Source organism: Solanum dulcamara, chromosome 2 (assembly GCF_947179165.1).
Source record: "Solanum dulcamara chromosome 2, daSolDulc1.2, whole genome shotgun sequence".
Taxonomy (NCBI): Eukaryota; Viridiplantae; Streptophyta; class Magnoliopsida; order Solanales; family Solanaceae; genus Solanum; species Solanum dulcamara.
Genome location: NC_077238.1, coordinates 14,482,377 through 14,508,031, shown reverse-complemented (window position 1 = coordinate 14,508,031; position 25,655 = coordinate 14,482,377). Strand labels below are relative to the sequence as shown.

At 33.2% G+C, this 25,655-nt stretch overlaps 1 protein-coding gene across 1 annotated transcript; it reads right to left on the bottom strand.

Moving 5' to 3' along the window:
* Positions 1-1,596: 1,596 nt before the first annotated feature.
* Positions 1,597-22,603, bottom strand: LOC129870324 (polygalacturonase At1g48100). Its single transcript, XM_055945062.1, has 11 exons — positions 22,573-22,603; positions 22,372-22,449; positions 21,583-21,638; positions 6,389-6,715; positions 5,778-5,906; positions 5,045-5,212; positions 4,519-4,560; positions 4,024-4,231; positions 3,140-3,221; positions 2,860-2,968; positions 1,597-2,179 (listed from the first exon to the last, which is right to left on the bottom strand). Exons 1-11 carry the CDS (start codon positions 22,601-22,603, stop codon positions 1,772-1,774), a joined length of 1,638 nt encoding a protein of 545 aa, XP_055801037.1. The 3' UTR covers positions 1,597-1,771.
* Between the last annotated feature and the right edge of the window lie 3,052 nt (positions 22,604-25,655).

The window sequence follows — 25,655 nt, the reverse complement described above, 5'->3', positions numbered from 1 at the left end:
GAAAATAGCTCAACTCAACAAAGCATGCAAGATAATAAGACAATGCTTTAAAAGATATGGAATAGTCAATGCAATTCAGTGAATGAAAATATAATACTTTACTTCTTGGGAAGTTTCTCTAACCAACAACCATCGCTTATAAGCTATGTGATGATACAAAGAACTACTATCGTTACCACAACCGTCCAATACCTTGCTAAGGTAAGGGACTCAAACTCATCTCTGGATCCAATAAAAGTTCACTTTTGGGACTATGAGGAGTCTCCCGAATGAACGGTATGATCCTATTATACGTTGGCTACATAGTTTATGGGGGTTTGAGTTTTTTTATACTCTTACCCAAATTAATGTTGAATACTACTCCCAAAATATAGTTTATTATGTTCATAACTCAAGTGAGTGTATTTACTCAATTTACTCATTTAGTCACTTTTGGACTTAGCTCAAAACTTACTCTTCTCAACTCATCTCTTCTTTTAAAATAGACATGATCTCAACTCAATGAATGCATTAAAAGTATGAATTAGCTTCTTAACTTAATCTCAAAAATAAATGTTTAAAAGCATGTATACTCAAACTCAAAATATGATTAAGAGACTTCTCAACTCAACTCATGCTCAAAATGTTAATTAAGAGGCTTCTCGAACTCAACTCATGCTCAAACTCTTTCTCAATTAAATGATGAAAATAATCATTCTTTAACTCAAATAGTGCATAAAATAATTAATGCAAAACTCAACAAGGGTTCATGTTAATGCAAACATGAATCCATAATCTCAAAAACTCAATTCATGAAAATCATCAATGTATAATTGAATATATACAAGAACTCAATAAAATTTATATAGATAACCGAAGAATTCGCATTATCGAAATTAAAAACTCCTTGAAACTCAACTTAACTATATAGAGATATAGGGGACGAGGACGAACTTAGTCTAACTTTATGATAGTCTTACATACTTGGAACGAAGATTATCTAAGCGAAATTCGAAGACTTGGCTTAAAACTCTTGAACCCTAGCTCTTCTCCTTCTCTCCAATTCTTGCTCTCAAAAGAATCTTAGTAATAATGAGAGGAAAGACACATTGGGTACTGATAATGGACTAAATTTAGTCCCAAAATGACCTGGGTTAAGTTTGGAAAAGGTGGGGAGAAGACAAGTTTGCCCCTCCTTAGAACCGTAGATTCGCGATGCGGATTTGTTCCCTACCTTCAGGTTCGAGGATTTTATTCTTCTCCACAACGTAGACGCATCACGTACTTCACTATCTCAAAATTTCACTCGTAGCTAAAAGTAACTGTCCAGGTCCGCGATGCGGACACAAGGCGGACTCTCCTGTCTTCGCTTCATTTTTTCAAGTCTTCTCTTGATTCTCGAAATTCATCTAAGTTAGAATAATACGGGGTCTTACACAAACACACCCATAATCACATACATGGTAATTGTTTGGTGAAAGTAAAAGAGATTGGGACTATGGATGTTTCCGAGGGTGCAACAAAACAAGGTAAAATGCCGGATAATTTTATAAAAGAAAAAAGAAATTAATGAGAGCAAAAAATAAGGAGAATTGCTGAATATAAATAAACTCCAAAATTCATCTAAACAAGAAAAAAAAAACTGCATATTTAATTCTAGACCAGCTAGAACTTGTGCCTTCCAACCATTAAAAACATAGGGGAAGGACAAAACAACCACAGGAAATTTAAAAACAAACACAAATTACTTAATTACAATAAACCTAGAAATTAAAATTGAAAAATTAAAAATTCACAAGCAAACATGTTCATGAGATCTTGAAATGCCTCTAACAAATCCACTTCCTCTTCTAACACAATAATCCATACTTGAAGGAAGAAGTGGTGCTTGTGATTTTCCGTAAGAATTCCAACACAATCCCAGTTGATTAATTCCTCGATAATTCGTCGATGGTTTTAATTGAATGTCAATTAAATCAACGTCTGTACATGGAATTGAATTACTGCAAGCTAGATGAATTGGTTTGGCTGAATAAGTTCCAATAATTTGATTGAATTTAACGTTGGATATTGCTACTGCTCCTGTTTGATTCTTACACATACGTTTGTCACAGTAATATTGATCTATCATGATTGGTACCTTAACGTCTGATACTTGAATGTTTGAAAATGATATGTTCTTGACTGATCCAAGACCACCCTACAAAACCAATATGAAAAATAATGAATTAATTAAACAATCAAATTTTTTATACAGTTAGCGTAAAGGAATTTTTATATTATTAGCTAGATTACTTGAAGTATAAGGTTAATATACAATTTTTACACTAACGGGTTAAGTCGACTTGTCGACCTACATACAATAAGAAGTCATTTTTCTTTCTTGATAATATTGTGGTTGTGGCCTAGATAAGTAGGTAGAGTAATACGTGCTATAATCAGTTAGATTGCACTATTAATGTATAAAGGGGGTTAATTACACTAAACATCTCTGTATTTTAATTAATATATTGTAAGTGTAGGATTTTATATCATAGACGATATAATTAGTGTATATAACTTAAAGAATTACTGCATAATTAGCCGTATATAAAAAGTGTCATTAGCAACCTCAAAAAAGGGGCAGATTATCTGCGACAACATGTTAAAAAATACTAATTCTGTAAGAAAATTTCGTTATAGGGCTCGTATGGTTGAGAACAAATTATATTAGGATTATTATCTCACGATCAATGTAGGATACAAGTAACACTACATTCTTGAGATAAGTTATTTCGAAATATCATTCCAACCAAACATACAAAAAAGCTCATCTTAAATTAATCTTAGAATTAGTTATAGTTATCCCTCCCACCAAATGAACAAGTTTTTGATACCCACCTGCCATGTCTTAATCCTTGCACCATACATAGTGCTTTGCAAGTTCACGTTCTCAACAATGATGTCTGAAACGCACGCAACACTTTTATCTTTTCCTAGTCCTCCCAAGCTGTGATTATCAAAATATGAAAATAAATTAGAAATAACTATAAGCATATCAAATTAACTCATACAAATTAATATAATCATCATAAGTTTTTTATTCCAATATATATGCAAGAATCATTTTTTCCCCAAAAGATTACTAAGTTAATATATAAATGAGTGATTAATTACGTACCTTATGCCATGTCCAGGACCACAATTCATGTGATGGACATGAATATTGGAGCAACCAGTTTGAATTGATATGCAATCATCTCCTGGTAATTAATTAATTAATTAGAAGAATATTGAGATTAGAGTATCATGCAATCTAATTAGCTCATTTTTTTTACTAAAGTATCCTAATGGACAATAACATTGGATTGAGTAATTTAATCACTTTAATTAGTGGTGTACCAACCAGTTCAAAGATAAAGTTAGGTGTCAATTTTCCCACTGTCATTATGGTAGGTATTTAAGCACTTGGAGTTCATAAATTATCTTTATAATATTAAATACTACATATTTTAGTCAAGACAAAAAGTTAGTTCTTGTGACAGTTAATTTATCGGTTGAAAGCTTGAGGATGACATGGGACCATTTAGAAATATTCTTGACATGGAAAGCGCACGTGGTACCAACCATATATCAAGTCTACTGGTTTTTATTATTATTTTTTAAAAAAAATAGGAAAAAAACCTACTTTTGTATCCCTTTATTTCAACTTGTATGGATTGAGGAGTTATCGCTCAGAAGTAAGAAGCTGATCCTTATTTGATCATTGTATCCCTTTTTTTCAACTTGTATGGATTGAGGAGCTATCGCTTAGAAGTAAGAAGTTATCCTTATTTGATCATAAGAATAATAGTTTTTTTAGGCCAAGTGCAACTTCAAGTACAATTAAATTAATTGACGTTTTTGTTGTATTGTACTTTTGACTAAGGCATAGAATTTAGGAGATAATTTTTTTGTTGTTGAAATTTTTGGCCTTAAATATGAAATAACATTATGTGTCCACGTCATATAAAATGGAAGGATCGTATTTAATTAAATCGAAAGAATAATAGAAAGAAAATTTACCTGTCCCTATATTGGAGTGATTGATCTCAACATCTTGTGTGTTTTGGAGGTGAATTCCATCAGTGTTTGGGCTACTTTCTGGAGCAGAAATCGTAATGTTGTTGACTTTTATTCTTTTAGAATTGTCAAATTTAAGGTGACATTGAGGACTGTTTTTAATTTTGATATCACGTACTGTCACATTATAGCTACCATAAAACCGTAAAACCTGTCATTAAAATATTTTTTTAAAAAAAGTTATTCACCCATCATATTTGAATATAAATTATTAGTACTTCTTTTGTTATAATTTATGTGAAAATACAAATTCCATATGAATTCAGACATAGAATATTTTTCATATTTTTAGAAAATAAATCTGCCTATGTCAAAATTACAAGTATTATAAGTCAACATAGTTTGACTTTCCAAATAATTATATAGGGAAAAATAGTAATTAATAGAGGGAATAGAGCTTAATTATTGATTCAACTAATAAGGTCATGTATTACTTACAGTCGGTTTCATATCAGGAATGCTTTTAGATTTCTTCATCACCTGTCAAACAAAAATGAAATGAAAGAAGAATATAATCATTAACATGTAAATATGGTCGTCTAATTTAGTGATAATATGGATAGAGTGTATGTTCAAGAAATTAATAAAGAAGATAGTGGGTATATGTCCATTTTCCAACGTTTTTCCACCTAATTTTTCTTTCGATGTCTAGTGTTCATATTAGACGTGATTAAATTTGAATCCGTACAGGAAAATCCCAAATTATGGTTTAAAACAACACCTAGCAAAAGCAATTGTGTAATACTTTTAGGGTTTAACTTTTATATATCAATAGTGCAAAATAATTTTATGTTATTAGGCCATTTAAATAATAATTACATGAATGTGGCACCTTAGCTGTTATATTAGATTAAAATACATTGATAATATAAAAAAAATTACACTGTCAATGTATATAATTAAGAGACACATTTAAAAAAAAAGACAGCTAGAGTTATGTTTTAAGTGGTAGAAATGTACAAACCTGGAAATAATCAATTTGAGAAAGTTTCCACCAGTTATAGCCTTGGCCATCAAGGGTGCCAGTACCTTGGATGGTAAAGTTGTGCATCCACTTAAAATTCAACCACTGAAACAAACTGGATTTTGGCCAGGACCCTACTTTTGGAGGAGCCAAAACTATTCCATCTACCTGTTTACATTCCACCCATCATCAGAAAATTCTAACTATTAAATCATTAAAAAACAACTTCTAAGAGACAAAGAATATTCTTTTTGTCAAGTGACCAGGAAATCTTTTGGGGCATGGTATTAGAGAGAATATATTACACCCTCTGTCTCAATTTATATAGCACGCACTACTATAAAATCAACTTTTAGTGGTAATCAATATGCACAATAACAAAGAGTACTGCTAAAGTTTTTATCAGTATTAGTTAATTGTCGTTGAATTCAATGTTGCTATAGATTTTAGCGACATTTACAAAGAGTGTTAAAATGTAATTATCACTAATAATTGTCTTTAAGAAAATATATTTAGCAGCAATTAAGCTAATGCCTCGCCGATAAAGATCATTTTTACATATAAGTTTTAAACTAGGTAGAAAGTACAATAAGTTACCATAATTAACAACTTAAGATATTTAAAAGATATATATAAAAGTTTTAATCAGACAAAAAATTGATTTTCTCTCGAAATTTTAACTGTGTTACATAAAATGAGATGGGGGAACAAATAGATATATAAAATGATAAACCTGAAAAACAAAGTTAGGCATGCATGGTCCTTGAAGTGTTATGGGATTGATTAAGAATTGAAATTCAGAAGGAATCTCTAGAGTAGCCCCTTGGACTTTGCAAGCTGCTTCCCAGGCTGCTTCAAGTGCCTATACATCAATATATGAACATTCACTTCATGTTAGAGCTGGCTTAATTAGTACTTTTGACTAAAAAACAAGAAAATTATTAGATGGAATTGGATTTATATTTTGACACTATGAATATTTTTTACACCATAGTATGTTTACTCAATCGATTATGGAAAATCACTTGTTATCTTTTCCAAGTCATATGTATTAATCAGCCGAGTCAGATCAAGAATTTAAACTTGAGTCTGGTTTATCCTTTACGGTACAATGATTGAATCTATTGCACTTTTAAAACAATATCTTCGTTAATTAAAATTTGTAGAAATTTTAATAATTTTATAAATATATCTATGTTTCATATCAAAAACTCATAAATTATGTGTGCCTTTGTGTGCTAGTCAATGTGTACCCTAAAGAATTATCTGTAGTTATATTTTAAATAATTTGACTGTACTGTCAATGTATGAAAGTTAAATTTTATGTAATTAGCTTTTCTTTACCTTGGTATCATCAGTAACTCCATCACCTTTGGCTCCAAAGGACAAGATATCAAAAATGGGTGATTGTGTTGGGTAAAATCCATGAGACGGAGTTGGAGTTGGAGTTGGGGCAGGAGAAGGAGAGTTTGAACAATTTGGTGCTTTATTTCCACCTCCATTTCTCTGTTGTTTCCTATGTTTGTGATGTATTTTGCTCTTCTTGGTATGGTGTTTCCTTGCATCAACTGATATTATGGAAAATGCAGTGGCAAAAATAAGTAGAAGAACAAAGAGAAATACTAAAGAAAAGTGCCTATAATTTTTCTTCATTTGAAAGATATAATGTTTCTAGTTTAGGTGGTACTAATGTTGGAATTTGGAATTTGGAATTTGGAAGTAGTGAAATAGTATTCAAAATGAGTTGGGTTATGGACACTATATATAGACGATTCAGCCAAAAATACCCCTTATTATCCTCTCAAATTGCTGAAGAACCATTCCAAGTACATATATGGGTCCCCTTACAAATTATAAAATAGATGTCACTTTTGTGCAAAGTTTCTGGTTCTTAAGAAAAGATAACAAATAGAGTCTAAAGGTTCACTTTACTCTTGCTTCTTTTTAATTCCCTTCACAACTTCTTTATTCATCATTTCTTTTGTGGGTAGTGGTGGTGGCTGATGAACTGTTCGCCACTCCACATTCACTTGCTTATCGCAGAGGGGTTTCATGGGTGTGTTGTGACTAAATCAATTATCCTTATGTATTTATGCTAACTTTAGTGTTTGTCGGAAAAAAACAATAGTTAAATTTGTAAAAATGAAGGTTAATGACAAGTGAATTAAGATCGATTACTCTCCTTTTTTTGGTCAAATAATTTGAGCAAGAAAGAATAAATTGTGTTAAGAATAAGAATCTGGGTAAAAATAATTACAAAGTGAATTAATTTTGATCAAGCTCTTTTCTTTTTAGGTTAAATCGTTTGAGCAAGAAAGAAATTATGTTAAAGAATAAGAATTTGAGTAAAACATAATGACAAGTAATAAAATAGAAAGATCCTAAATAGCTTGTATTTTCATAGTTTGATAGTCAAATTTTTTTTATTTGCGTGTTACAAGTGAAAGATGGGATGCCTTGTTCTCCCAGCTACCATGTCATATGAAAAGGACTATTGTCAACACTACGTTAATACTTTCACATGCTTGAATTTTAGGCTCTAGACTCGAGGCCAATTGGTGTTATACCCAGAGAGACCGTTGCAAGGTTGCCCCGGCCAGCCAAGTGATGTAATGAGAAATTTAACTTAAATTATTTCCAAGTTTAAAAAGGGGTCATTATATTTTAACACTAAAAACAATAGGTCCACATAAATTAAAATGTAACAAAGAAAGCACCTAGTTTCACATAAGTACCTAAATTGCTTGATTTTGAAATTATAATGTACCGATACTATAGAAAATACCAATTACCAAAAATGTCTACACTTCCTGCCAATGAGTACTGGTTTCTATAGAAATATTTTTTAAAACTCCATACTTTTGCTATAACCTATTCTTATAAGTCCAACACTTTTATTTTTTTAAGCAATTTGAGAGAGAACTAACTAAAGTAATTCTTGGATCAGTACTATATAAATGAAACCTTCAACTTTTTTTCCCTTTTTGATCGTTTCTTTCTCCAAATTAGAGAAGCTTCCACCTAAAAGTCTATATATTATATTTAGGAAAAACACAAATTAGATCTATTAGATAAAGTATTTATTCAAATTAGACTCAACCTAAACTATTTATTCGAGTTTGACTCACAACCCAAATTATTTATCCGCATGCCCCCTTATTCTATTCACTAATAGTATTTATATAGTCTAATGGTATTTATATGCTTTGATAGTATCAAGCAGTAATTGAATACTGTTTTCGCTGAAACATTACATGTTATATATATATATATATATATACACACACACTCTAACGATATCAAACAATAATTGAGTAGTGCTCACTGCTCTCTACTTATCTTTGATACCGTCAGAGTATATATATATATACTCCGATTGTATCAAACAATAAACGCGAATTAGCAGTTAAAAACAGGGGGTTTATGAAAGTAAGAGGATAACTTGCTTATAAATACTTTCCATTTTTGGATACAAGTGTTGTTTCCTCTTATATTTAGGCTATTAATTTAAAAAATGATAATAAAGTTATATACATATAATTATATATTCATATTTTTTTTGTGGACACAATAATTTATGTCTCTATGAGTGCCCAATTATGAGTTAGTCCTGATAATTAGAAATTATTTACTCAATTTTAATTGCAGCTTAGCTTCTTCTCCTCGTGTCTCCTTGTCATTGAGAAATTCTTTTAGCTGTCTATGTCTTAAATATTAATGCAAAGTGTGAGCATATAAGGTTTTCCATTATTAGGGTCAGTGTAACATAGTGGAAATTAATTAATTAGACTAATTAAAAGAATGGTTATATATTAGTATTAATTAATAATTTTAATTACTATTAGTACAAGCTTGGGTTTTGAATAGCTTTTGAAACATTATCGTTAGCAAATAGTACCAAACTGTTGTACCAAGATTCTCACTAACTCTAATTGAGACTAATCTATTCATTATCCACTAATTAATGACCAATTGTTTAAGTTGTAAAGTGCCTTTCCTCCCAATAAGAAAAAACCTAATTTATTTATTTATTTTTGTAAAGCAAGCGGTCTTTTTTTTTCAAAGTGTTTATTTTTATCCTAATTGAACTCTTGGTTGTAATTGGTGCTTTCTTCACTGGATGGTCCTACATATACAAACTAAGTATATTTGTGGATTCCATATTGATCATGACAGTTACAAATGTATACATAAGGATGTTTATATATGTACATAATTGACCTTATATTCAGAAAACGTCATTGTCTCAACTCTCTAAGAACTTGCTTATGAAAAATAATGAAACATTAAAATAAATACAAATTGAAAAAGTATTAAGACAAAAGAGTAAGAATAATGATTTAATTGAGATATGTACAGTGAAACTCTCAGGTAACATGATTGGGAAAGTAGATGCTTGCTTGTTACAAATTGAGAGCTTATATTCAGAAAACGTCATTGTCTCAACTCTCTAAGAACTTGCTTATGAAAAATAATGAAACATTAAAATAAATACAAATTGAAAAAGTATTAAGACAAAAGAGTAAGAATAATGATCTAATTGAGATATGTACAGTGAAACTCTCAGGTAACATGATTGGGAAAGTAGATGCTTGCTTGTTACAAATTGAGAGCTTGTAGTAGATATATGATAAAAATCATATGTGGTACAAGTGAGGGAGAGGGGTGTGTTTATAGTCTAACTCTAAGTAATGTTTTCTGTGTATTCAACTTCTCATAATTATCATTATTTGCATGTTGTGTCCGTTACGCAAGTGGATTTCAAATTTCTTTAAATCGCTTATACAATGAATCTTATGATACCAGATCATTCATCATTACCTATCGGACGTTTTACTCCAATGTAAGGTCATCTATTACTAATATTATTGAACTCAGGGTGAACCTGTCATAGGTTCGGAGCATGTGTTGCCCGGGCTAGCGTAAGAATGTCAAGTAGGCCGGGTGACCCGGTTTTTGGCCATTAAGATCAGCCCATTAAGGGCCCGTCACAAGGTAGGGACCGAATCCGGTACTGGCCCACCCCCCAAAAAAAAATTAGGTCGGTCCGGTGTAATTTTTGGCCTAGACCGGTAAGGGCGGCCCGGTAAGGGACCGATAGCTAGGCCACCGGTCTATCGGCCCGGTATAATTAAAAAAAAGAAATTAATTTCTGAAATTTAGCCGTTGGGCCACTTTTCAGAAAGTGGTCGTTAGGCCAAACAGCTATATAGTTGTTTGGCCCAACGACCATTTTCTGAAAATTGGCCAAAATGACATTTTTTTAAAAAAAAAATTATTAAACAAATTTTTTTCTGTAAATACCTATAACATTTAATTATTTTTTCCCACTAACAATCATCTAATTCTCTCAATTCTCTCTCAATTTCTCAATTCTCTCTTAAAGTGATAACAATCTTTTATTATTTTTTGCAATTAACAATATCAAGTGGAAGTTTTCAATTTTCAAATGTTCAACATTTCATCAATTTTACGATTCTTTGGTATAATCGTTCCTTCTCTTTCTTTTATTTAGTAAATTAATTCTAGTATATTTAAATATTTAATTTTGTGTTTATAATTTTTATTAGTTTAATTTGCATAATGGATAGATTAAAAAATATAGATAAAAGTATTAAAAAATTGTGTCCCGATGGAGGTAGTGGCAGTAAGAAAAAAAGTGCTTCCGGTAGAGGTAAAGTCACATTATAGGTGCATGCATTTGTTCTTTCGGCATATCAAAGTTCACTTCCTTAAGATCTGCTGCCTTCTGGATCAACGCGTAAACTGGTTGGTTTGCCAATTGTTGGATCAAGTTGGTGTAGGCAATAGTACGAACTGTTAGGAGCAGCAGGGTCTTAAAACTCTGAACTCAGAAGTGAAGCTCAGGAGATCAACTCAACTGTGCATCCATATCTGAGTTTTTCTCTATTCAGACAAATATTCAAATGCTTGCTGTATTTATCTTTTCTGTTTAGTTCCTATCTCTTTTCTCTTGTTTTCTTATCTTCTTTGCAGGGTTACCTTATTGGTGCCTTGAAGGTGTTCGACGAAATTCCTCAACGAAATACTGCTTCATTAAATGCAAGTATTTTTGGGTGCTTGGCCCAAGAATTTGTTCAACCCAAGATCTGTTACCCGCACAACTCAAAAGTCGTAGTGAAAATCACCTTGGAAATCAGGTTTATTTCAACTGGGGTTGGTACCTCCGATTCCCATATCTTCCCCTATTTATTCCTTAATCATACAATTGTAGTTACATTTTGCTAACTTTAAACCTTCGAATAATTTATTAGTTCATACACGTTTTCGTGGCTTTGGATAGTGATGGTAGACTAGGGTCATATTCTCACTCAGGGACGGGGACGAGGACGGGGATGAGGGTTAGGAGGGGTAAGTGGGTTAAAGGAGCGTCTAGAATGAGAATAGGCTCTTGGAACATTGGGATGTTGACGGGAAAATCCATAGAGCTAGTTAAGATCCTAAAGAAGAGGAAGATTAATATAACGTGTGTACAAGAGACCAAATGGGTAGGTTCTAAAGCTAAGGAGGTAGACGGATATAAGCTTTGGTTCTCTGGTAGATCGAAGAATAGGAATGGGGTAGGCATTTTAGTAGACAGTAACTTAAGGGATCAGGTGGTGGAGGTTACGAGATCCAATGATAGGATGATGTCGATTAAGGTGGTCGTTGAAGGGACCACATTGAACATTATTAGCGCTTATGCGCCGCAAGCAGGCTTAAACGAGGAGGATAAGAGGCGTTTTTGGGAGGATTTAGACGAGTTAGTAGGAGGCATACCATCTACTGAGAAGCTTTTCGTGGGAGGGGATTTCAATGGGCACATCGGGTCTACTTCGGGAGGATATGATGATGTGCATGGAGGCTTCAGCTTTGGGGTCAGAAATGGAGGAGGAGTCTCATTGTTGGATTTTGCAAGATCTTTTTGGTTGGTGATAGCCAATTCGAGTTTTCCTAAAAAGGAGGATCACTTGATAACCTTCCGGAGTGCGGTGGCTAAGACCTAGATAGACTTTTTACTCTTTAGGAAGGAGGATAAAGGTCTGTGCAAAGACTATAAGGTCATTCCGATCGATAACCTTACGACCCGACATAAGCTCTTGGTGATGGATTTAGGGATCAAGATGACGAGGAAGAAGAGGATCGAGGATGACCGACCTAGGATCAGATGGAGGAGTTTGACCATGACTAGCACCCTGGAGATGGGGGAGAAATTGAAGAATATGGGGTCCTGGGATAGTAGTGGGGATGCGAACACTATGTGGGATAGGACGGCTAGTTGTATTAGGGTTGTAGCGAGGGAAGGGTTGGGAGTCTCGACAGGTAGCCGTTGCAGGCACCGAGGGGACTGGTGGTGGAATGGAGAAGTGCAAGGGAAGGTGGAAGCGAAGAAGATAGCGTATGCGAAGCTGATAGAAAGAAAGGACGAGGTGGAGAAGTGGACGAATAGGGAACTTTATAAGATAGCGAGGAAGGAGGCGAAGTTGGCGGTTTCGACGGTAAAAATGACAGCTTTTGAACGCCTTTATGCTGAACTAGAAGAAAAAGGCGGGAATAGGAAATTGTTCAAGCTAGCCAGGATGCGGGAGCGAAGGGAACGCGATGTGGATCAAGTGAAGTGCATTAAGGACGAACATGGAAAAGTATTGGTAGAAGAGACCCTCATTAAACAGAGATGGCAGTCGTACTTCCATAAACTCTTGAATGAAGAAGGAGATAGAGAGATTATGTTGGGAGATTTGGAACATACAGGGAGGCTTCGCATTGGTGAGTGTTGCAGGAGTATTTCGGTCGAAGAGCTTAAGGGTGTTGTGCGTAAGATGCGCTGGGGAAGAGCGATCGGACTTGACGAGATCCCTGGTGAAATTTGGAAGAGCACGAGCCCGGTAGGTTTGGAGTGGCTGACTAGGTTATTTAATGTCATCTTTAGGACAACAACGATGCCCGAAGAATGGAGGTCGAGCGTACTAATCCCTCTATACAAAAAAAAGGGGGATATCCAGAGTTGCAACAACTATAGGGGTATCAAGCTTCTAAGCCATACTATGAAAGTGTGGGAAAGAGTGGTGGAGATGAGGGTTAGGAGAGGCGTGTCTATTTCAGAGAACCAGTTTGGATTTATGCCGGGACGCTCAACTACTGAAGCTATCCATCTTATAAAGAGACTGGTGGAGCAGTATAGGGAGAGAAAGAGAGACTTGCATATGGTATTCATTGATCTAGAAAAGGCTTATGATAAAGTTCCACGAGAAATACTATGGAGATGTTTGGAGGCTAAAGATGTACCGGTGGCGTATATTAGAGTGATCAAGGATATGTATGAGGGTGCCAAAACCAGGGTAAGGATAGTAGGAGGAGACTCAGAGCACTTCCCTGATGTGAAGGGGTTACATCAAGGATCAGCCCTTAGTCTGTTTTTATTTGCCTTGGTGATGGATGTATTGATGCGACAAATTCAAGGTGAGGTACCATGGTGTATGCTTTTTGAGGATGATACAGTCCTGATCGATGAGACTCGTAGCGGAGTTAACGCTAAGCTGGAGGATTGGAGACACACACTGGAGTCTAAAGGGTTTAAGTTTAGTAGGACCAAGACAGAGTACTTAGAGTGCAAGTTCAGTGAGACACCCCATGAGGTTGGCGCGGAAGTTATGCTTGGTGACCAGGACATCCAAAAGAAATGTAGTTTCAAGTATCTGGGGTCTATCATGCAAGGCAGCGGGGAGATTGACAACGATGTCACACATCGTATTGGAGTAGGGTGGATGAAATGGAGGCTCGCTTCCGGGGTGCTCTGTGACAAGAAGGTGCCACCACAACTTAAGGGCAAGTTCTACAAAGTGGTTGTTAGACCAGCTATGTTATATGGGGCAGAGTGTTGACCAATTAAGGTCTTTCACATCCAAAAGATAAAAGTAGCCGAGATGAAAATGTTGAGATGGATGTGTGGGCATACCAGGAGCGACATGATTAGAAATGAGGTTATTCGGGACAAGGTAGGAGTGGCCTCAGTGGAAGACAAGATGCGGGAAATGCGACTTAGGTGGTTTGGGCATGTGAAGAGGAGAGACAAAGATGCCCCAGTGAGGAGGTGTGAGAGGTTGGTCATGGATGGTTTCAAAAGAGGTAGGGGTAGGTCGAATAAATATTAGGGAGAAGTGATTAGACAAGACATGGCACAGTTACAGCTTACCGAGGACATGACCTTAGATAGGAGTGTGTGGAGGACCCGCATTCGGGTAGAAGGCTAGTACATAGTCGCGTTATCCTACCCTATTAGTAGGCGCATTAGCGCACTATAATTTCCTTTGTGGAGGACTCAGATTAGGATAAAAGGCTAAGTGATTCATCCTTTGCACCATAGTAGTTGCAGTTCTGCTCATTGTTTATTGCCTTTTGACTAATGCATTGTATTGTTGTTTATAGTTGTGGCGCCGATGTACTTTGACTGTCTTACCTATCTTATCTTATCTTATTTATTTATTGTAGTTATGCCTCTTTCTTCCCGTACCACTCTACCACGACTTTCCCTTTTGCTATTCCTGTTTCATCTTGTTTTCTATATGTTTGCCCCTATCTGACCTTTTATCTTGTCCTCTCTTAAAGCCGAGGGTCTTTCGGAAACAAACACCCTATCTTTCATGGTGGGGGTTAGGTCTGCGTACACTCTACCCTCCCCAGACCCCACATTATGAGATTATACTGGGTTTGTTGTTGTTGTTGTTGTTGTTTTTGGTAGAGGTAGTACAAGTAGAAATTATTCTCGTATGCCTGAAGCACCACCTAGTGAATTTGGAGAAATAGGTATAGGTGCATATGATATGAATGAAAATGAATATTAAGAAACTTGCGTTATAGAAGAATCAAATGAATTTGAAGTAGAAATAGAACAAGATAATAATGATAATGTGGATGTTACACCAACTAGTCCTGATGTAGATATAGGTAATGATTCTCAATCTAGAACTGTTAATTTTTCTACACGACCTATAAAAGAAAAAAAACTAATTTAGTATGACATTATTTTAAATACATAGCCGGAACAACTAAAGTTCAATGTAAAGAATGTGAAAAAAATTCGACCATAAGATCGGGGGTAATAAAAGTGGGATGGGTCAATTGACTAGACATCTAAACAATGAGCATACTAGTTGGAAAGAACGAATAAGGGGTGATACTGGGTCAGTTCAAGGTAGAATAAATCCATAGAAGAGAAAATTAATGGAGACGTATAATAAAATGAGGGACCGTGAAAAGATAGCAAACATGATAGTTGTGGTTGTCTACCTTTTTCATTTGCTTCTTCTGATGTTTTTATTCATTATATACAATCAATTTATAATCTCATGTTTAATGGTATTTCTAGAAGTACTTGTAAATTAGATTTTTTTAGACTTCATGGACAATATGCATATTATTTACGTTGGTTATTAATAAATATTCCATATAGAGTTTTACTTATTTCTGATCTTGGTCGTGCTATAAATAAAAATAATTATTTAATTGTTACTTATCATTGGATAGATAGTGATTTTATTATGAAAAAACGTATTTTAGCATTTCAATATGTTGAAGACTGAAAACATAATGCACAATTTATTTCTGATTCTATATCAATGATTGCAAAATATTATGATCTTCAACAAAATTTTTTATATATTTCTTTTGATAATGCATCTACTGTTATTAAATCCTTGAAAACTGAGCTCCCTCCCCCTCCCCCTTAGAAGATATTTTTTATATTAGATGTGCTTGTCATATATAATCTAATTGTTAAAGATAAACTTTATTTTTTTGAGCCAACAATTGTAAAAATTAGGCATGCAGTTGGTTTTATTCAAGGAAATAACAAAAAAGCTAGATTTAAAGAATTTAAAAGAAAATGCGAGGAAAATAATCTTAGACCAAGATTAATGCCCGAAGAAATTGACACTAGGTGGAATTCGACTTATGATTTTTTAAAGATTTGTAATATTTATAAAGCTCATATAACTACAACTTTTAATCAATATGCATATAAATTTCTCGAAGTCATGTTGGAAGAATCTGATTGGACTAAAATTAATGATGTTATGTTTTTTTAAAAATTATTTGGTTACTCTTGAATTTTTCAGTGCTTATTATCGTATTATTTCTAATATTTTAGCTTATTTAGTCAAAATTTTTGTATTTCTTATGGAATATAATAAGAAAGATGATTATAAAGAAGTTGTTGCTGAAATGATAGAAAAATTTGAAAAATATTTTTTTTCTATTTCTCCTATTTATTTAATTGGTGCTATGTTAAATCCGTATATGAAATTTAATATTATGTCTGAATGTGTTCGCCTTATGTATAATTCTATAGAAATTGAAAAAGATGAAGATCCTAGTATGTTCAAGGCGATGAGTGCTACAAATGATCATATTCAAACTTTATATAATCATTATATCAATTTACTTGATAATGCTATCCTTAGTCATACTGTTCCTCTATCTCGTCCTTTTGACGAGCCACCATCTTCTAAAAGACAAGTACATGGTATACCTTCCCATGGTTTTTTTAATTTATTTATTTGGAATAGAATAAGCCTACATAACAACGGAATATAAATCGAGACGAGCTTAATTATTATTTCAGATAAGCTCCAGAAACCTATGATGAAAATAGTGTCACTACACTGGAATGGTGGAAGAACAATCAAAAATAATATCTAGTATTATCAACCATTGTTAGAGATGTGCTAAATGTCCCAATGTCAACTGTTGCATTGGAGAGCACATTTAGTCAAGAAAGACAGCAGATCGGAGACAATCGACACTCTTTGGGTAGCAATGTCATGAATGTTTTAGTTTGTCAATTGGAGATCCTTCGGCACAAGTTAGTCCAAATTACGGATTAGTTGATTTTGAAAATTATAAGTCAATTCCTGTTAATGTTAATACAGATGAATTGGAGAAAATGATTTGAAATATGTAGAAATTATAATTTATTATATACAATGAATTTTCAGTTTGTAACTTTGTATAATTTGAATTTTATCAATATATTAATAAAGTCAAAGACTCATTGGGTCTTTGCAGTTTTTTAATTTTTTTCCCTATAAATTTTGTATGATTCAATTAAATAATTTGTAGTCACTATAAAATTTGTAGAAATTATAATTTATTATATACAAATAATTTAATAATCATATATTGAAAATTAAATTTATAGTCACTATAAGATTTTAATACTTGAAAAAATATAATTATAATAGATAGTATATTGTGAGTATATTTGATATACTTTGTAAGTATATATATAATATTTTGAAAGTATATCACTGTAATAGATAGTATATTGTGATTATATCACTATACTTAGGTGTGGGACTTAGTTCGGTAAGATTTACGCCCTAAGCGTCCGACTGTACGCCTTAAGTACGCCCAACGCTAAGTGCTCGCCTAGATTCTGCTAGTTTAGAAAGAAATGAGAAGGACACCACCAGATTTTACACAAATTATGTGTTAAAATATTTAGTTAACATTGTTGACCCTCATAATTACTAAATAAATGAATGATGCATAATAATTTTTAATCTATAGAGATAAAAAAAAAATTGAGAGTAACTCAAATAACAAGTTGTAGTATCACATCTTTATTATTTGGTAACACTATGAAAGTAATTATATATTACGTAATATTTCTTTTAAAAGTACGTAGCAAAATTTTACTTTTTCACTTATCATTGGTCTTCATTATTTTGTCACGTCTCAAAATTATCATATTTTATTTAGCTATTTGAAAGTAATTTTATTTTTATTCATGATGGAGTAATGTTTTTATTATAATACTAGTAAGTTCTATTGATTATTTTTTTTTAAGGGGGTAAAATGTATAGTATGATAAAAAAATATTTTGAGAAAAAGTAATTCTTTTATTATTAGAAAGTTAAGATATTATATTATTTATACTTGTATAGTCATGTTAGAAGTTTTATTTTCTATGAGTTTCCTTAATCATATTTGTAATTATTTCAAACTATTGATGTATTTTTATAATTTTGTGTTATTATATTATTATATTATTATACCATTGTTGACACTCAATTTTGACCCTCCACAACGCAAATTAGCTATCGAGTTTCTTTGAATTTCAAATATTTTTTGAAATAATTATCTTTTATAAAAACAAAGATATTTTCATTTATTCTTAACTATTTTTTTATATAAATTTTAGTATAATATAAATATTTCTATAAACTATATCTTTGATTACTATTTATGTAGTTATTCAAATATTATTTTAAAAAGATTTCATTTTTAACTAAATACAATGTTAGTTAGGTTAGTTTAATTATAGTTTGCATTTGTGAAAATTTTAGTTTTTTCTAAAAAAAAAAATAATCTCCCACATCGAAAAGTGCAAGAAATTTTAAAGTTTTTGAAGCCTATATAAAGACTCATATTTTTATTAAGAAGAGGAAAGAAGTGGGAGGTTCTTTAGCCACCCCAAAGTTAGAGATTTTCTTAACTTGGCTAAAATTTTTGGACTCTTGTTCCCAGCTTAAAAGTTGTGAAAATTTCTAGTTTTCAATCTATATTTTTCTTCAAGGAAAATCGGAGATTGAAGTCAAAATTTAGTCTAAGAACAGTGTTTTTATAACGTCGAACCCACGAAGGTTTGAGTACAACAACAACAACAAACCCAGTATATTCCCATAATGTGGGGTCTGGGGAGGGTAGAGTGTACGCAGATCTAACCCCCACCTTGAAAGGTAGGGCGGTTGTTTCCGAAAGACCGTCGGCTTTAAGAGATGACAAGATAAAAGGTCAGATAGGAGCAAACATATAGAAAACAAGATGAAAATAGAAATAGCAAAATGAAAAGTCGTGGTAAAGTGGTACGGTAAGAAAGAGGCATAACTAAAATAAATAAATAAATAAGATAAGATAAGATAGATAAGACAGTCTAAATTTTAAATCTTTTTTCTTTTTTTTTTATAGATTGGAGTTCCATCAAGCTCTTGAGTGGTGGTAAAGTTGTCTTCCGCTCATCGTTTTCAGTCTTGTTGCCCGAAAAGAGGTAAAATCTTTCTCAGCTTTATTTTATTTAATTATTTTGATGTTTTATATTTAGTTGATTCGTAGTCTTATTTTTTTTTAGTTAGCATGTATTAAGAATAATTAGATTAATGATAGAAATTTTTTATAGTTAGCATGTATTAGAATTAATTAGCTATCATGTGTTCGGATTATTTCATTAAAGATCTTAGTTTTGTTCATTATTTTTTCAAATAGTTTCCTTTGACAATATAGATTTTTATGTTTTTAATTTATTCTTTTAACATGATTTAGATAACAAAAAATATGTTTAAAGTTATTATTCAATTAGATTTTTCATGGCCTAATTGATTTAATTCTTTCTTTAAAATTTAAGCTAGTATAACGTATATATTAAATCCGTGTTCTTTAGTTACTTGAATATATTTCTTCTTTCCTTTCCTTTGTCTACATATATGCATGTTGTTAGTCACTTCTAGGATGCTCATCAATTTGATAACTTAAAATATCGTGATATGTTCCTTGGTTTAGCTTAAAATAAGTAAATGCTCTGTAATTTTATTTTGGTGCGTGTGATATAAAATTGAGTCCATCTTTGGACCCCATCGTTGCATATCGTTGAGTTTTGAGTCTCCCATCATCTATTTTGAATTGCTGGAAAGTTGATATATAGAAAGGAAGATAATATTCATGATTTATATATTGATATTGGACTGTATACACGGAATACAAGTGAAAAACAGTGTTCTATACACTGATATACAGTATATATACAGTCTGATATATAGTAATATACAACAAATATAGGGAAAAAACAAGTGGTATAGTGTGTGTATATAGTTTGATATACAGAAATAAAATTATATATACTGTATACAGTATATATATTATGATATACAATGTGTATACAACTGCGATATATATAGTGGAATTGTGCTTAAGACCCAAAACGCAGATGACCCAACAACTTAGTCCAGAAGTACAGAAACTAAGTGTCGGGCAATATTTTCATGTGTTATTTATTATTTATTTATATTAATTCGGGTTGTAATAATTTATTTACTTATGTTATTTATGCTTGTTTAGCCAGACCCCACGTTGTGAAATTTCACTAGGTTGTTATTGTTGTATTATTTATGCTTGTTTAGATATTAATTTTAATTTATTTTAACTTAATTAGATTCTCCTAAAGAAAACCAATTCATGTTAATTTACTCTTTAGATGATTTTCTACCTTTACTTAGGCATTTGGTAAACTTTACTTTTTTTTAAATACATGCATATTATATTCAATTTTTAAGTTGGATCATTTTTTTGAAAAATAAATAATTTTAAAATCTTAGTTTCCTTTTAAATTAATATTTTCAAACGTTAGTCAAATAATTTTTCAAATCGTCGGATAACCGCGCGTTAACGGCCACTTTGAATGCTTAACATCTTCTCAAAGTGGAAATAAGAACCCCGTATCTCTTTCTCTGAATTTTTAAGACTTAAATCTGTTAGGGTCTTTTAAATTAAGTGGCGACTCCTCTTTTTAAAATTGATTTTTTCCTTACAAAGTTAAAATTAATTTTAAATCGTCTTTTACCGACATAACAACCATATTGTAAATTAAAAATTCAAAGATCCATAGGGTTTACGCTCCACGTTTCGAGGCTTACGCTTCGCCCTATACTAACTAAAACGCATCGCCGCATACTCCTGCCTTTTAATACACTGCTCTAAATAGAGCTAATTAATTGTCATGACGTAAAAATCTACTAGATGTGAAGACACCAATGCCTAAATCGGTAGGTGAACCTTATTCCATTTTTATTATCAAGTAAGTAGAAAAGTAGAAGTGAAAGGACATATTTATTAAATCATAACAAAAATCTTAAAATCATAAAATGTGAAAGTAACAAAATACATCTTTAAAATTTGATGTCGATGTAAGAGCTAGCTTCTAAAGAATTTTCAAGTCTGAAAATAGCAAAGTATAATTATCTATAAATAATAAACACAAAAATGAAATGATAAAGAGGAAGTCTAGTGTTGTGAATCAGCAAGATAGCTCACATTGAAATTGTTGAGCAGAGAAGTTAGTTAACAAGCTATATAGTGTGATTAGTTTATTAGAGCTAAGAAGTTAGTTACGCTGAGCTAGCACAAGTTAGTTGGAATAAGTTTGTTAGTAGAAATGTGTATATATAAATATGATGTAGCATTGTGTGATAAGCAAGTAATCAGAATCAATGTAACAGTGATTAGCTCAAAAGCTCTTAGTTTCATTTCTCTTTTTCTACTCTTTCTTTCTTTTCTCTTCTTCCTTTTTCTGTAAATCAGTCAAGCTTAAACCTCCATTAATGGAATTATCATGGTATCAGAGCTTCCGATCGTAGGTAGCCTCGCATTTATAAATGACTACTTGATGTTCATATTCGCTCAATGAGGAGGAAAAAGGTAAATCGAAAGGAAGCATCACAAGTCCTATGTAGCACACAACTACATTTTCTGTGATTGATCACAATCACCCTCTCTTCCTCTCTTCCTCCAGCCAACAGACACTCTAGGTAGCTCCCTAATTTCTCTGCAATTGACAGGATCAGAGAACTATGCTCTATGGAGTAGATCATTTAGTATTCGTTTGGTAGGTCGAAATAAGCTAGGATTTGTAGATGGTAGGTTTCCTAAGTTTGAGCTAGAACTACATGATTAGAGGAAAAAATGTAATGCAGTAGTGTTATCATGGATTATCAATGTGAACCTTGTGGATGCAAGGGTCATTCTAAAGATCAATGTTACAAAATTATTGGTTACCCCCAGATTTCACGTCTAGGAAGAAATCTCTACACTATTCAAATCATGTTGAACTCTCACAAAATATTGGTCAAGAGCCGAGGAAAAAACCAATCAAGGCACTACACTATTCAAATCATCCTCATCCACTACTGTATGTCTTATCAATATACTACCTTCTAAGGTTCTTGGGTTCAAAATTCCATTTGAAATGTTGTATTTGCATCCTCCTTCTCTATCATATCTCAAGGTGTTTGGATGTTTGTGTTATGTTGCTTGTCCTAGAATACTGGATAAGTTCTAATCCAGAGCTATTCCTATAGTTTTTATGGGCTATTCATCTACACAAAGGTTCAGACAACTAGGATGAGGATTTGGCATTTATTTGCCTTGATTGGTTTTTTCCTCGACCTACCACTACTGCATTACATTTTTTCGAACAACATTGATAATCCATGATAACACTACTGCATTACATTTTTTCCTCTGATCATGTAGTTCTAGCTCAAACTTAGGAAACCTACCATCTACAAATCCTAGCTTATTTCGACCTACCAAACGAATACTAAATGATCTACTCCATAGAGCATAGTTCTCTGATCCTGTCAATTGCAGAGAAATTAGGGAGCTACCTAGAGTGTCTGTTGGCTGGAGGAAGAGAGGAAGAGAGGGTGATTGTGATCAATCACAGAAAATGTAGTTGTGTGAGTTCCTAACACCATTACCAGATTCTTCAGCGGCAACATTATCTGCCATTGTTGTGAATTTAAAGAGACATGACTCCCTTAGCTCACTAAGCAGTAACGATCATTCCCATTGCACTGTGTGTACTCTAGCCACACATACAAAACTTTATTTTCCTACGAGCACACACGTATCCCACAGTGTCTTTTAATTACTACATTGTGATATTTGGGGACCCTATAAGGTTCCTACCTATAATGGAAAAAGTTTCTTTGTGACTATTATGGATGATTACATCAGGTACACATGGGTTTTCTTAATTGCTTCCAAGGCTGATACGATAGTAGTAATCAAATATTTTCTTACACAAGTAAGAAATATATTCTCTACTAGTATTAAAACTATGAGAACTGATAATGGATGTGAATTTTTCAGTCATACCTTCAAGGATCTATTGTGTGAACTTGGTATTTTTCATCAAAGCACTTATGTGTACACCCCACAGAAAAATGGGATTGCTAAAAGAAAACAGAAGACTATTCTGAACATGGCCAGGTCTATAAGGTTTCAAGTATCCATATCACTAAGGTACTGGAGAGAGTGTGTCTCCACTATTGTATATCTTATCAATATACTACCTTCTAAGGTTCTTGGGTTCAAAATTCCATTTGAAATGTTGTATTTGCATCCTCCTTCTCTATCATATCTCAAGGTGTTTGGATGTTTGTGTTATGTTGCTTGTCCTAGAGTACTGGATAAGTTCTAATCCAGAGCTATTCCTATAGTTTTTATGGGCTATTCATCTACACAAAAGGGATATTATACTTTATAATATTCATGCTCCGTCATTCTTTGTGAATAGGCATGTGGTATTCCAAGAGAATATATTTCTTTTTAAAACTATGCAGGCTTCTTCTAATCCTATCTTCCTATACTTGACTTGGTGCCACCAAGTTCTGACATATTATCCAACTTGTCTGCTCCTATCATACCTCCTACCTCTAAGCCTATTGAAGAAACTCCCATCATTCCTAGTTCATCTTTACTTACTGTGCCTTCTCTACCGGTATCCTTAGTAGCTGAACCATCTAGAAGATCCAGCAGGCACACTAGACCACCTCTATGGTTGTAGGACTTTGTCACTAAGGCTATGAGTAATATATGTGCATATCCCTTGGCTGCACAACTCTCTTATTCTCACTTATCTCTTGCATATAGACATGTACTACAAGCTTACTCGATTTTTTCTGAGCCTGTATCTTACACAGAGGTAGCTGCTGACCCTGCTTAGGTAAAAGCTATGTAATTAGAAATTGATGCACTAGAGAGCAATCATACTTGGAGCACTTTAGACTTACCACCTAGAAAGAAACCCACAGGGTGTAGGTGAATATATAAGATCAGATACTTAGCCTTAGGGGAGTTTGAAAGATTCAAGGCCAGGTTGGTAGCCAAGGTCTTCAATCAAAAAGAGGGTACTGATTATAGTGAGACATTCAGTCCTGTAGCAGAGATGGTCACAATCATGTCTATTGTAGGTCTTACTGCATCTAAAAACTGGTGCATCTATCAAATAGATGTTCACAATGCCTTTCTTAATGGTGATCTACTAGAGGAAGTTTATATGAAGATTGCTAGTAGGTTTTCCAAACATAGGGAGCCTAAAAAAGTATACAAACTATACAAGTCCTTATATGGACTTAAACAGGCACCAAGGCAATGAAATATCAAACTGACAAAGGCTCTAGTGCAGATGAGGTTCAAACAAAGTCACTATGACTACTCATTGTTCACAAAACTATTGAGAGTAATACTGTAGTGGTGCTGGTCTATGTGGATGATTTATTGGTTATTGGAAGCAATCATCAACTCCTATGTAGCACCATATAAGAGATTCAAAAGAAGATTAGATGAAAGACCTAGGGGAATTGAAATTCTTTCTAGGAATTGAATTTTTAATATCCAGCAAAGGCATACTTATGTCACAAAAAAGTATGCATTAGAGCTGATATCTGAATCTGTACTAGGGGGAGCCAAACCTGCTTGCACACCACTTGAGTTGAATCAAAAGGTAACTTCAGTTCAATATAATGAGCATACTATGAAAAAAGTGTTGACATTGATAACATTTTAACAGATTCTACAAAATATCAAAGACTGGTAGGTTGATTGCTCTACCTCACCATGAAAAGGCATGACCCTGCCTTCTCTGTACAAGTACTGAGTTAGTTTATGCATTATTCTAAGCAATCTCATATGGAGGAAGAACTAAGAGTAGTTAGGTACATTAAAGAAGCACCTGGTCTGGGTCTGTTAATACCAGCTAAACACAATACACAACTCACAGCCTACTGTAATTCAGATTGGGGAGCATGTTCGAAAACTAGGAGGTCAGTTATAGGGTACTTAGTGAAGTTTGGAGGAGGACTTATTTCTTGGAAATCAAAGAAGCAAGAGACTGTGTCAAGGAGTTCAGCAAGGCAGAATTCAGAAGCATGGCTGCATGTGCAGTTGAGATAACTTGGCTAATAGGATTATTCAAAGTGTTGGGAGTTAGTGTGAATCTGCCAATCAAGATGATATGTTAAAGCAAGGCAGCTATTCAAATCGTAACCAATCCAATCTTCCATGAAAGAACAAAGCATATAAACATTGATTGTCACTTTATTAGAGAGAGGATTTATCAAGAAATACTGAAGAGTGAGCAGATAAACACCAAAGAACAACTAGTTGATTTACTCACTAAGAGTCTAGAAAAGGCACAACATAATTTGTTACTTAGCACATAAATTATTACTTAGCAAGCTCGAAATGAAAAACATCTTTTAACCATAAGATTGAGGGGGGGTGTTGAGCAGAGAAGTCAGTTAACAAGCTATATGGTGTGATTAGTTTGTTAGAGCTAAGAAGTTAGGTACGCTGAGCTGGTACAAATTAGTTACAAGCTAGTTGGCATAAGTTTGTTAATAGAAATATACATATGATGTAGCATTGTGTGATAAGCAAGTAATCAGAATGAATGTAACAGTGATTAGCTGAAAAGCTCTCAGTTTCATTTCTCTTTTTTTGCTCTTTCTTTCTTTTCTCTTCTTCCTTTCTCTGTAAATCAGTCAAGCTTAACCTC